This window comes from Cervus elaphus, chromosome 5 (assembly GCF_910594005.1).
Source record: "Cervus elaphus chromosome 5, mCerEla1.1, whole genome shotgun sequence".
In the NCBI taxonomy this organism is placed as follows: domain Eukaryota; kingdom Metazoa; phylum Chordata; class Mammalia; order Artiodactyla; family Cervidae; genus Cervus; species Cervus elaphus.
In genome coordinates this window covers 106,749,571-106,762,584 of record NC_057819.1, presented here as the reverse complement: position 1 = coordinate 106,762,584, position 13,014 = coordinate 106,749,571, and the positions used below count along the sequence as shown (strand labels likewise).

Here is a 13,014-nt window from a genome sequence, read left to right as displayed (position 1 = left end):
AAACTAAGACTCAACACAGCCAAAAATAAAATTTTAAAAATAAAAATGGTCCACATCAAAAAATCCTTTAAAAATTTACCATTTTAGCCAATTTGAAGTGTACAATTCAGTGATGTTAAGCACATTCATAGTGTACAAGCTTCACCACCGTCATCTCCAGAACCTTCCCTGCTTCCCAGAGTAGAGCTCAGTCCCCTTTAAACACCAGCTCCTCACCCCCAGCCATTGACACTCACCACTCTACTTTCTGTCTGTATGGATCTGACCACTCCAGGGACTTTGTGTAAGTGGAATCACCAGTATTTGCCCTTTTGTGACTGGCTTGTTTCACTTAACGTGTCTGAGAACTTCCTTTTTAAGGCTGAAAAACAGACCACTGTATAGACCACTTTCGTTTATCTATTCATCCATGAACGAACACTTGCGTTACTCCCACTTCGGGGGCATTGCAAATAATGAACATGGGTGTACAAATTCCTCTTCAAGTCTCTGCTTTCACTTTTGGATATATACTCAGAAGTGGAATTGCTAGATCAGATGGTAGGTCTATTTTTAATTTTTGAGGAACCTCCATACTGTTTTCCACAGTTGGCTGCACCATTTTACATTCCTACCAACAGTGCTGGAGAAGGAAATGGCAACCCGCTCTGGTATTCCTGCCTGGAGAATCCCATGCACGGAAGAGCCTGGTGGGCTACAATCCGTGGGGTTGCAAACAGTCGGACATGACTGAGCGACTAACACACACAGTGCACGAGAGTTCCAATTTCTCCACGTTCTCATCAGCACTTGTTACATGTACGTACATTACACACACATTACACACATCCTAATGGATGTGCGGTGTTATCTCACTGGTTTTGACTTGCATTTCTCTAATGTCTAGTGGTGTGGGCTTCCCTGGTGGCTCAGACGGAAAAAGCCCCTGTTTGCAAGACAGGAGACCCAGGTTTGATCCGTGGGTTGGGAAGATCCCCTGGAGAAGGAAATGGCAACCCACTCCAGTACTCTTGCATGGAAAATTCCATGGATGGAGGAACCTCATAGGCTACAGTCCATGGGGTCGCAAAGAGTCGGACACGACTGAGAGACTTCACTTTCACTTTCACAGTGGTGTGGAGCACCTTTTAACATGTTGGCCATATTAATATGTCTTCTTTGGAGAAATGTCTACTCAAGTCTTTTCTACGTTTTAAAAATCAGGTTGTTGTGTTGCTGTTGGTCAGTGACTTCTTTATATATTCTGGATATTAACCCCTTATCAGGTACCTGGCTGACAGGTATTTTCCCCCACTTCTTGGGTTTACTTTTCACTCTGTTGATATGGTATCCTTTGATGCACAAGTTGAATATTCTCAGAGATCCAGCAGCAGCCTCTCTAGAAGTTTGTCAACTCTCAAAGATTACTCAGGCGAGGGATTTCCCCTGGTGGTTCAGTGGTTAAGAACTCACTGCAATGCAGAGGATGCAGGTTTGATCCCTGGGTGGGGATCTAAGATCCCACATGCTGCACAGCAACTAAGTCCAAGAGGCACAACTAGAGAGTCCATGTGCTGCAACAAAGGATCCCACATGACTCAGCTGAGACCCAACACAGCCAAATAAATACTAAAAAAAAAAATTCCTTGGGTGATGTGAACACATGAGGTTCCTAGTTGGCTTCCCAGGCTTGGGTCTGGAGGACCCAGACCTTCCAAGCAGGAAAGGCCGGTTTGATCTTCAGGTTATCTCTCTTGATCCTGGGAGTGGCCTGATTCCACATTATTATTTTTTTTTTTGATTCCACATTATTTATGAAGAAAGAGACCCTTCGGAGATTGTGAGTGAAGCAGACACAACAGCAGAGGTCCCAGGGTTCTTGGAACGTGAGTCACATTTCAGGACATTTCTGTGTCCCTAAGTGTAAGCCGATAGCACACCTCTGTGGGCACAAGTGTGGCAGTGGGAGCCAGGAGCTGCATCTGGGGTCAGAGACCCCCCCTCTCCATGGGCCAGGGCTCCACACCTGCCGGTACCCCTCAGTTCCCAAAGGCTCTCCCCTCCCATCCCCTGTGAACCTCACGGAGCCAAACATGTAGGTGTTCTCCCCGCAGTCTACCTGTTACTCTGCAGTCACTGGACTTCACATCTCAGCCCCGCCGTTAACAGCTTGAGCTGCTGGGTCAGGCACTTTGCAGGGCTCTTATCGTGGCTTTGTCAGCAGTGGAGGAGAAGAGCAAGCTGGGCTTACAACACCCCTCTTCAGCCCAGAGCCTTGTGCATAACGGCGTTGGCAAACATGGGCTGAATCTGGGGAAGATTCACGTGGGGAGTCTCCACCACGAAGGAGACTCGACTGACTGGCTCTGGCATTCAAGGAGGACTTATGAGCAAGCAAGTTATTTCACTCTTACAACAACCATTTTATCCCTGTTTTTAGAGTGTAGAAGAGGTTAAGAAATTTAACCAAGCTCACAGTTATGAACCTTGAATTTGAACACAGTATGATTTCCAATATCGTGCTCCCCATTCACAACCTTGTATTAAAAACACACAGAAGGAAAAATAAAAACACACAGAAGGGAATTTCCTGGTGGTTCAGTGGTTAAGACTCCACTTCCACTGCATTGAGCCCAGGTTCAATCCCTGGCTGTAGAACTAAGATCCTGCATGTCTCAAGGCCTGACAAAAAAAAAAAAAAAAAAGCATCCTCAAAGAGCTGTGTTTCTGTCTCCCTCCTTTGTCCCAGTGCAGACTCCCAGAAGAAAGGCCACGTAAGGACAGGGCAAGAAGGCAGCAGTCTGTAAGGCAGGAATAGGGCCCTCACCAGAACCCAGCCATGTTGGCACCCGGACCTTGGACTTCCAGCCACGGGGTCATAAAGAGCCAGACACAACTGGACGACTGAACAACAACTGTAATATCTAACATTCTATCCAAAGTCAAAATTTCCCCAATTGTCCTCAGAATGTCTTCTCATAACTCCTTTTGAAAAATTTCAACCAGAATCCAGGCAAAGTTCACACATTATATTTAACATCTTTTAATCTGGTACAATCCTTCCCCCATCCCGTCCACCTATATTACTAACAATTTTGAAGACAGCCCACTTATCCTATAAAACGTACCACTTTCTAGTTTGTCTGATGTTTCCTCAAGTCTAAACTCAGATACAGCATTTTTAGGTAAGGATTGCACTTAGGAGATGCTGTCTCGACTGCATCCTATGAGGAAGCATCTGATTGGCAGGTAGGAAGGCGTAGTTGGGGACACACGTTTAACCTCAACGCAAAAGCCACTAGGCTTTCAGCTCGGCGCCTTTTCTTTACACCAGCAAAGCCGGCTGAGCTGGGGACCCGCAATGCGGAGTCCATCTTCGGAGGGTCTCTCTCTACCTTCCACGCCCCATTCCTGCCCACCTTCGCCTGGCCCCGCCCCGCCGGCCGGGCCCCGCCCCGGTCTGGCCCATCGCGCTTCCCCAGCCCCCGCCAACCTAGCGGGCGGAACCAATATCGCTCCCCTCGACGTCTCACGCCCGGACTCTGAACCCCCGAGCGCCAGGCGCACGGGGACGCCGTTCTCCGTGGGCTTCCGGCGCACGCTGGTCGGCCGTAGCCGACTGTGCCAGAGCTCGGGGTTCCGCTGCAGTCTCTCCAGCCGGTGCACCCAGTTCAGCTGTCGCCATGGGGATCCTGGAGAAGATCTCCGAGATCGAGAAGGAGATAGCCCGCACCCAGAAGAATAAGGGTGAGGCCGGCCCTGCGGGGCTTCTCCGGTCAGGGCGGCGGGCGGGAGCCGTCGGGGCCGGGCGGGATCAGGCCCGGACCTCGGGGCCGAGTGGAGCACCTCAGCTCTCGGAGCAGCGTCCGACCTGGATAGGCAGGGTCGGGGTTCGAACCCGGGTCTCCTGGCGGCTGGGCCTGGGGAGTTGGCGCTCAGTCCATTAGTGGGGGGGCGTCCAGGAGGAGACCCAACAGGTACAGCCTCGCCAGCAGCCTGGAACCGCTAGGTGGAAGCGATCGGGACTTGAGTCTGGCGGACCTCACTTTGGGCCCGGTCTCCAAGCTTGGGAAGTCACCTCACAGTTCGTGGCTCTGCTGCACTTACACTTTGTAGGGCAGCCGGCTTCCTCGGCCGCTGCCTGATGAGTACTGAAGGACTTCATCCTCCCAGTGACAGCAGAAAACACACCCAGAATTCCCCCAGGAGTGGTACCACCCCGACTGAGAACCTCTGACAGTGGGTCTCCAGGTTTCAGTAAGATTTTTGTCCTAAGTGAAGTGAAAAGCCAAGGGCATTGTAACTGAGCGGTGGTTTTCTTCTCCTCTGATCTCCTTGACAATGATTGCTGCCTGGTTCTGGGGCCTCTCGGCCAGTATTCAGAGCGTATGGGTCCCTCCCAGCCCACCATGGACACTTACCTCCCGTCTTGTGCTCTATCTTCTAGCCACCGAGTACCACCTTGGTCTGCTGAAGGCCAAACTTGCCAAGTATCGGGCCCAGCTCCTGGAACCATCCAAATCGTCCTCGTCCAAAGGAGAGGGCTTTGATGTCATGAAGTCAGGCGATGCCCGTGTGGCACTGATCGGATTTCCCTCTGTGGGTAAGGTCAGTGATGGGCAGCGTGGGCCTCAGGAGGAAGGTGGCTTGTCTCTGCTCCCACCCGGGTGCACCTTTTCCCTGCCCCTGAGTCGACTCCACAGACAGAGGAGAGCCAGCCTCTCCGGCGTCAGGCTGCACCCCTTTGTCAGCCATGCAGGGATGTTGTCACCTCCCAGTCAGAGAGGCTCTGCTGGCCTTGGCCTCGGCCTCGTTTACTGAGTGTGCACCACATGCCAGGCACGCTCTGTCCCTGCTCCCTCAGAGCCCCTGAGCTGGGAGGTGGGGGGCAGGAGAGCGGGAAGGGCAGGTTTGGGAGCCGGGGTGACTGCTCTGTGAGCAGGTGTTTGAGCCCTGAGGCGTGGACCTTGAGGTGGAAGGAATAGTAAGCTCACAGGCCCAGGTGGGGCCTGGGGCGCAGCAACAGTGGCAGGAGGGGGAGGATGGGTGGCAATGAGGCCCTAAACTGGCCGGGTGCAACCTTGGTGCCCAGCTGCCCCCAGGCAGGCGGCCAGTGAGCACAGCCAGGCTCCGACTCCTTGAACTTTGCTGGGGACTCATTCATCTTACTCTTTTCCCTCAATCTTATTTTCCAATCTGCAAGGCATTCTCTCCCAGATGAGAAGCCCAGGCTGGAAGGAGCCACTCTAGTGACCAGGGGCTATGCTCTTGGGGTCTGGGCCCTATTGGGAGTCAGATCCGTGAGCACAGGAGAGCCCAGACCCACCCCGCAGGGGTCAGGTGGGTTCAGGGATGTTCCCCAGGTTGGCCTCTGGCAACAGTGACTCTCACGGCTGCCTGCCTGCTCACACCTGTCTACACCACCAGGTTTTCATCTTTCCTGAAGTTTCTAAGAGGCACTCTGTGTGGAGAGTGTGTGACTGTGATTCTTTCACAAGCCCCATTCTGGGGGCCTGAGGGTGTGAGTGAGCTGTGCCCGGCTTCCTGCTGACTAGGATGGAGTTGCCAGGCCAGGTTGCCCTCTTGGCACTTCCCACTGCTTTGCTGGCCTCTGGGCCACAGCGTCTATCACTGGGGTCATCGTGCTCCCCGTTTTATTACCTCCTTCATGAGGTTGGGATCAGGAGGAAGTCCAGGGTCCCACAGCAGAGATGGACTGAAAGCCAGGTCTCTCAGTCCACAGTCAGGGTCCATCGAGACCCTTTCCCGCTCACCCTCCCCCACAGTCAGCTGTCTCAGGCTGGAGGATCCCTCTCTCCTTGCTATCACTGGAGTAGCAGCTTTGTGCCATGGGGCTGTCACCCAGTTCAAGTCTGCCAGGCCCAGGAGGATCTGGGGGTTCCGTGGAGCTGGGGACGGGCCCTGATACAGAGTGGGAACCCTCTTAGGGACTGTGTCTCTCACTTGAGACAGGCTTGAGGTCTTGGGCACAAAAGGGCCCTTTGATGTCCAACTCCCACTGGGCAGGGCCCGAGGTGACTTTTGCAGCTATTGTCATCACACCCCAGCCAGGGTGATGGGGGGGTGGTCCCCCAGCGCATGGGCTTCTGCAGGAGGCAGGGCACGACTCCCGCTGGAATGGCCTCCTCTCTCCTAGTCCACCTTCTTAAGTCTGATGACCTCCACCGCCAGCGAGGCTGCATCCTATGAATTCACAACCCTGACCTGCATCCCTGGGGTCATTGAAGTAAGTTGGGGATTGCTGGTTCCCAGGAGGCAGGATGAGCTTGTGGGGGGGAGGGGGAGGGGGTTGGGAGGGAGGCTCTTGGCTGAGCTGCCCTGGCCTCAAGCATGGACACCTCTGGGAACTAGGGCTGCCAGGACCCCAGAGATGCCTGGCCCATTGTGCAGTCCAGGCTGGTTCCAAGGGTCTGCCAGTGTGAAGCCCTCCCAGGTTCCCTGAGCCTGGCCAGCCAGGTCCTGTTCTCCGTGAAGCTTTGTAGCTCTGGGCACCCAGGGTCCTGTGGCCTTGGACCTCCCACCTACCCTGTGAGGTGGTTTCTTTGAAGCACTATTACCACCAGCAATGACTGCTGTGGGCCCCTCCCAGGAGGCCTCTCCACTCTCAGGACATGGTCTGCACTGGGCTGGCTGGGGTGGGACAAGGCTCAGACCTAGCCCTGGGGCTGAGCCAGGTTCAGCTGGGCCCTTCCCAGCCCGCCGGCTCCCCCTCACTCCTCTCTTACTTCCTAGTACAAAGGTGCCAACATCCAGCTCCTGGACCTCCCTGGAATCATCGAAGGCGCGGCACAAGGTAGGGGCAGGAGTGGATGGTGGGGGTGGGGGTGGAGGCTCAGCCCTTGGTAGGGGCGCAGTGGGGAGCACTACTCCCCAGGTGCTGATGTTGGCTTCCTCCTAAAACTCACATCTTCTATGAGTAGGACAGGGTTTAAGAGACATGCTTGCTCCAGGGTGACAGATGGCAGAGTCCTTGTGGTCTGTAAGGGAAGGAGTCTGGGCACCCTGGGCTGGGGGTCCCATAGCCCTGCGCTTGTCACTGTAACCAGTCCCCCACTTCTGACCAGGGAAAGGCCGTGGCCGGCAGGTGATCGCTGTGGCCCGCACAGCTGACGTCGTCATCATGATGCTGGACGCCACCAAAGGCGAGGTTCAGAGGTCTGTGGTGGGGCGGGACAGGCTGGCACGCCCAGGGAAGCCCTGGGGTGCATGGCGGGACGATGGCTGCAGCTCTTGTGTCCCTGAACTCCTGGTGGCTGGTCCAGGGGCACTTGGCCCTGTTACACATGAGAGCAGGGGCAGGGTGGTCCACAGCGGCCCCCAGTGTGGGTGGCCTCCTCCAGAGGCTTGTGTGTGGAGGCTGGGGTTGTGCCATGCCAGCTAGGTGCGCCGAGTGCTGCCCAGAACCCACCAGGAGCCCAGCCCCAAGCAGCAGAGCCTTGCTCACGCCCTGACCGGCTGAGGGCACACCAGCCCGTCTCCCCTTGGACTGGCCAGGGTGTCCAAGGCTCTTCCTCGTTATCTCTGGTGGCTGGAAGCGATGTTTGGGAGCTGGTGGTGTGGGGCGGAAGGCTGGTCTTTGTCCAGGTATGGGGTGGGAGGCTGACTGTGATGTGGAGGCAGTGCAGCCTGCCCAGGATCCCTGTGAAGGCCGTGGGGCTCCACCAGGTCTCTGCTGGAGAAGGAGCTGGAGTCGGTGGGCATCCGCCTCAACAAGCACAAGCCTAACATCTACTTCAAGGTGAGGCCCATCACCTGTCACCTGGGCGCGAGCTGGGGGCTAGGCTACCAGCATGTGGGGTAGGGCAGAGCTGCAGCTGCCCCTCCGTCAGTGGTGCCTCCTCTCTCCTCCAGCCCAAGAAAGGAGGCGGCATCTCCTTCAACTCCACGGTCACGCTGACCCAGTGCTCAGAGAAGCTGGTGCAGTTGATCCTGCATGAATACAGCATCCTCAGAAGGGCAGGGGGCGGGGGCGGGGCGGGGGATGCAGACCGCCTGTTTGGGGCCCTCCTGGTGGGGGTGGGCGTGAGGGGCTGCTGGTGCACAGGTCATCCTTAACCTGAGCCCCTCAGAGATCTTCAATGCCGAGGTGCTCTTCCGAGAAGACTGCTCCCCAGACGAGTTCATAGACGTGATCGTGGGCAACCGCGTGTACATGCCGTGCTTGTATGTAAGTGGCGCCAGGTCCTGTGGGAGGAGGAACCCCTGCCCCGGGTGACCTAGCAAGAGCCTCACCCCGGGGGCCGCTGAGTCATGCAGGCACACCCAGCTTGACCCTGGCGTGCAGCCTGGTCTCTAGGGGCCAGACTTCAGGCCCCTTCTGCTGCAACCCCCTCCCCCTCCCTGAGGCAGCAGGTGGGGTCTGGTCCCACACAGCATTGCCCCTCCCCTCCCCAGCACCCTCTGCCTTTCCAACCCTAGGTCTATAACAAGATTGACCAGATCTCGATGGAGGAAGTGGACCGCCTGGCCCGGAAACCCGACAGCGTGGTCATCAGGTGAGGCTGAGCAGAGCCAATGTGTCTGGCCTCTGCGTAGCCCAAGGCAGAAGGCTGTCCTAGGGCTGCTTGTGACCTGAGCTGGGTCCCACGCTGACCAGGTTGGGACAGGGGGTGATGTGGGGTGAGCTCTGGTTCAGGAAACAGAAGGACTTCATCCACCGAGGTCCAGGGTGAGAGTGGTTAGGGCTTCATGGCTTAGTTAACCAGGGAGCCCCAGGCTGTAGCCCGCTGCTGCTGAGGCCCTGAGACACATGGCTTCTGTCATCTCTACCAGAAGGGAGAGGTCCCAACATCCTCAGGTGGGGCTTCTCTGAGGGGTGAGTCCTGGGGGCCACTTGCGCCCTGGCTTAGCATGGCTGCAGGGGCCTTGTGGGGGCAGCCTGGCCTCGTGCCGCACCCCCTGCCGCCCACTGACTCTACCCATGCTCTCTGTAGCACCACAGTGAGCCTTGGCTCCTGAGGAGTTAAGACCTCGGGGACCAGGAACGTGGTCTGGGCCCACGACCTGGGCATCCCCAGCATCCACAGAGAGCAGCAGGCACAGGGGTCACTCCTCAGGACACCTGCTCCCCTCCTGCTGCCACACCCGGGCCGCCAGCCACCCTGATGTGCTCACTCTCACCTCGGGGGAGGGCAAGACCAAGCCAGGGCCTACCCCACCGCTGAAACCCCTGCTGGGCTGCCGGGGGGTAGGGCTCTGTGCAGTCATCCTCTGCCCCCAGCTGCCCTGGTGGTCACAGGTGCCCTGGGCCCCTTCAACAGCACCAGAGAGATGGCCGGGCTCTGTGGGCAGGAGCGTGATGGTGACGGGAGGCACGGCGGCTGAAGATCTGTCGGTGCCTTGAGCACCATCAGGGCCATACTAGCCTGGTGCCAGGAGCCCCAGGGCCTCTCTGACCCACCTCTCCTTCCTCCCGGCAGCTGCGGCATGAAGCTGAACCTGGACTATCTGCTGGAGATGCTGTGGGAGTACCTGGCCCTGACCTGCATCTACACCAAGAAGAGAGGCCGTGAGTCCGGCGCAGCCGCCCTCCCCCTTTTGCTGACCCTGGCCTAGCAGGCTCCATGTGAGAGTGTCTCCTGTTTCCAAGTCAGCACCATCCTCTACCTGGGCGCTAGTGGCACAGGAAGCGGAGTTCCAGGGGGTGCTGAGGGGGAGGCTGCCCAGCAGTGACTTCCCCGGCGGTAACAGGCCCCATATCCAAGCTTTAGGGAACCGGTAGCACAGGAGCCTCCCCCAGGTCCCACCCCTGAGCACACGCCTCGCAGCTGAGTCTGGGCAGTTAGCGTCGGCAGAGGGAGATGAGCTGCCCGGCTAGAGCTGGTCCAGCCCAGGTTCTCCTGTGGGTCCCTTTGGCCAGGGCTCTTACGGCTGACAGTCTTGTAGGGGTCTGCACGGGGACAGCGGTGTGTTTTGCTTTTCCGTGTCGAGTCGAGGCTGTAGAGCCTGCCTGATTGGGACTCTTAGTGAGGGTGTGCCGGAGAGTAGGGGGGCAGTCGGTGGAGAGTAGAAGGGCCCTTGTTCCCTGTAAAGAGGAGCCTTGTGGCATCGCACCCTGATTCTGCTGACTCCCACCCACCCCTCGACCCGTGCAGAGAGGCCGGACTTCACGGACGCCATCATTCTCCGGAAGGGGGCCTCTGTGGAGCATGTGGTGAGTGAGACCTGCCTGGGCCAGGGGTGGGGAGCCCCTCCCATCCCCTCGGGGTCCTGTTTGATGTCCTCAGGGCCCTCGGCCGACCCTCAGCCACGTGCAGTCAGGCACTGGGCATGCATTCCACCACCCTGCTGTAGTCAGGGACGTGGAGCAGCATCCACAGGTTGGGCATGGGCTTGCTGCCTGGCGCAGGGATGCCCAGGAAGCAGTGTTCGTCACCATCCTGTCACATCAGAGCTGCCAGGTCCTCGGGGCCCTCCAGATGTTCAGTCAGGAAAGCTGCCACCCTGGGCAATTCCGGGTGGTTCATTCCAAGTCGTGTACCCCAAATGCTGGCCCTTCCATGTGCCCCCTACCCCAGGGGACTGAGTGTTTCCTGCACCCCCTCACCAGGGAGAGTCTGTGCTGAACAATGGAGCACCACTGCCCGCCAGAATCGGGTCCTTTGTGGTTGGCAGACTCTAGTCCCCCAACCCCAGAGCTAAACAGTCCCACACAGGGGGGACTGCAGTGACCAAGGGGTGGGGCCGAAGCCTGTTGACCCAGGTGCCATTGGGAGTCGGCCCTTCCTGTCGATGCCCCCTGCATCTCCCGTGGGCACAAACCCCAACCCTCTCAGGCCCTCGGCCACCAGCTCCAGAGGTTGTGGGGCTTCAGCCATGCCAGAAAGGAAAGCAGAGAAGCTGGGAGCAGAAGGGTGTTCCAGGCAGTGGGTGGCAGGTGCAGAGGCCCAGAGGCAGGAGCAACCGTGGGGTGTGGGCCGTGTGCTGCCAGCTGGCATGGAGGGCGCAGGGGCGAGGCTTGCTGCAGAGGGGCCTGGGTCTCGGCCCAGGGAGGCCTGCCCCGCAGGGCCTCGCTCCCTGGGATGCTTGCCCATCTGAAGGAGTAGCTGTCAGGGCTGCCGCTCTGGCATGAGGGGCAGAGGGCCTCTTCCGCTAGGACCTGGGTCCTCCTGTGGCCCCACAGCCCGCGGGTGCCCTGGAAGCGGGAACATCCGAGTGGCTGTGAGCTGAGGCTTCATGAGGCTCACTGTCCCACTCTCCCTTCCCCCAGTGCCACCGCATCCACCGGTCACTCGCCAGCCAGTTCAAGTATGCGCTTGTGTGGGTGAGTTTCGGGCAGGGCAGCCCCAGAGTCAGGCAGGCGCCCCCGTCCTCCCACGTGGGGACCAGGGTGTCAGTCCTGCTGTCCAGATGTACAGCACACATGCTGACCCAGATCAGACACGGGCCTCCTGCTTTGGATCCAGGGCGGTCTGACTCCTGGGAGTCCTGCTGTCGAAGCTGCAGGGTTTGCCTGTGCTGGGACCCCCACTTTAGACCCCAGCACCGCCAAGCCCTCCCCCCGTGCAGCCCCATCAGCCTCGGCCAGGTGCTTCAGAGGCTGACAAGCGCCCCCTCACCCCCCAGGGCACCAGCACCAAGTACAGCCCGCAGCGGGTGGGCCTGACACACACCATGGAGCACGAGGACGTCATCCAGATTGTCAAGAAGTAGCGCCCCCCACCCCCACCCGTGGGACTCACTGGAGCCCAAACCAGCAGAATACACACACCCTGGGAAGGGGGCTCATGTCTGCTGTTTCCGCATTTCTTCAGTGGGCAGATGATAAGGAACTCGCTGGGTGGAGGATGAGGTTGGGTGGACTGGGCCGGGGTGTTTCCTGTGAGATGGGCCCCGAAGGGGTCCTGAATGTGGGTCCCTGGGCCTGTGCCCACCCCACTCCTGGTGCAGAGGGAGGTGGTTGCCCAGCTTCCCCCGCTGGGGCCCGTGCAGAAGCTGGCTCCGTGCTGGTCGGGGACCCAGGCCTGCCTGTGTCCTGGGGGCCTCTCAGCTCCTGCTAGCTTCTCTGGTTCTCAGGGAGGGGGCCGCCCCAGACAAATACCCATCCCTACCGCAAACCCACCCAGGACTGCCCTGTGATAAAAACCAGAGATCTGGGGCTTTAAAGGCCCAGTTCACGCCCTCCGTGGCCTGACCAGTCCAGAAGGGTCACCCCTTCTCAGGGCAGCCCCTGCCCAGCACAAAACCCAGGACCCAGCCTGGTTCATACCCCTAAGGTGGGGAGTTCGGAGTCTGGACTCTTTTCTCTCTGAACCCCATTCCCTCCCCAAATCTTGGCTCTCCTTCCTGAAATAAAAAGGTAACCATGACTCCTGTTTACTAGGACAACGTGTTAAGTTTGCAGAACTCAGTTGCCAGCTGAGAGTCAGGGGCAGCAGTGAGTGGGTGGAGCCTGGGCTTGGGGGAGCTGGGTCCAGGGGGAGTGGGGGCTTCTACAGGGCTGTGCCCCAGGAGGGTGGCCAACACCCCTGGGAGGCTCTGCAGTGAGAGCGGGTTGGCTCCTGCTGCTTCTGCAGGCAGGGTGGAGGGGCCCCTTCCAGGGATGGGGGGGATGGTAACACACTTGGGGGACAGCCCGGTGCTGGCTGGCAGGTAGGGGCAGGGCCCCAGGGGGTCTGGGGAGGGGCTGGAGCGTAGAGCAGGCCCACTGCTCTGCTCTCCCTGCTGTTCTTGGCTCCTCTGTCAGCTGCTCAGGCTCCTTTCCAGTGACAAAACAGGAATAATGGACATTATTAAATATGCATGGGGCCCAGGCGGGCAGCGGGGTGGGCTGGGCTTCTCTCCCAGGACTGCTTTTCCACTGGCGGTCGCACCGTTGGGGCCTGGCCACAGGACCCCCATCAGCCGGCATGTGGGCAGGGAGCGAGCCACAGGACCCAGGTAAGGTGACTTGGCTTGGGCCCTTGGGGTCTGCCCCCAGCCCCCTGCGTGCAGGGGTGGGGGGGCGCAGTGGCTGAGCTGGGGCCTTGCCCTGACGCACTGTGAGGTCCATCTTGGCCTCGCTTTCTTCATCTG

At 58.5% G+C, this 13,014-nt stretch overlaps 1 protein-coding gene across 1 annotated transcript; it reads left to right on the top strand.

Annotated features, from left to right (window-relative positions):
* Positions 1 to 3,548: 3,548 nt before the first annotated feature.
* Positions 3,549 to 12,308, top strand: DRG2 (developmentally regulated GTP binding protein 2). Its single transcript, XM_043904045.1, has 13 exons — positions 3,549 to 3,726; positions 4,427 to 4,587; positions 6,137 to 6,226; positions 6,733 to 6,793; positions 7,065 to 7,155; positions 7,666 to 7,738; positions 7,852 to 7,942; positions 8,070 to 8,167; positions 8,419 to 8,495; positions 9,420 to 9,508; positions 10,095 to 10,153; positions 11,210 to 11,263; positions 11,566 to 12,308. The coding sequence occupies exons 1-13, from the start codon at positions 3,663 to 3,665 to the stop codon at positions 11,650 to 11,652; spliced, it is 1,095 nt and encodes a 364-aa protein (XP_043759980.1). The 5' UTR covers positions 3,549 to 3,662; the 3' UTR covers positions 11,653 to 12,308.
* The last annotated feature ends 706 nt before the right edge of the window (positions 12,309 to 13,014 follow it).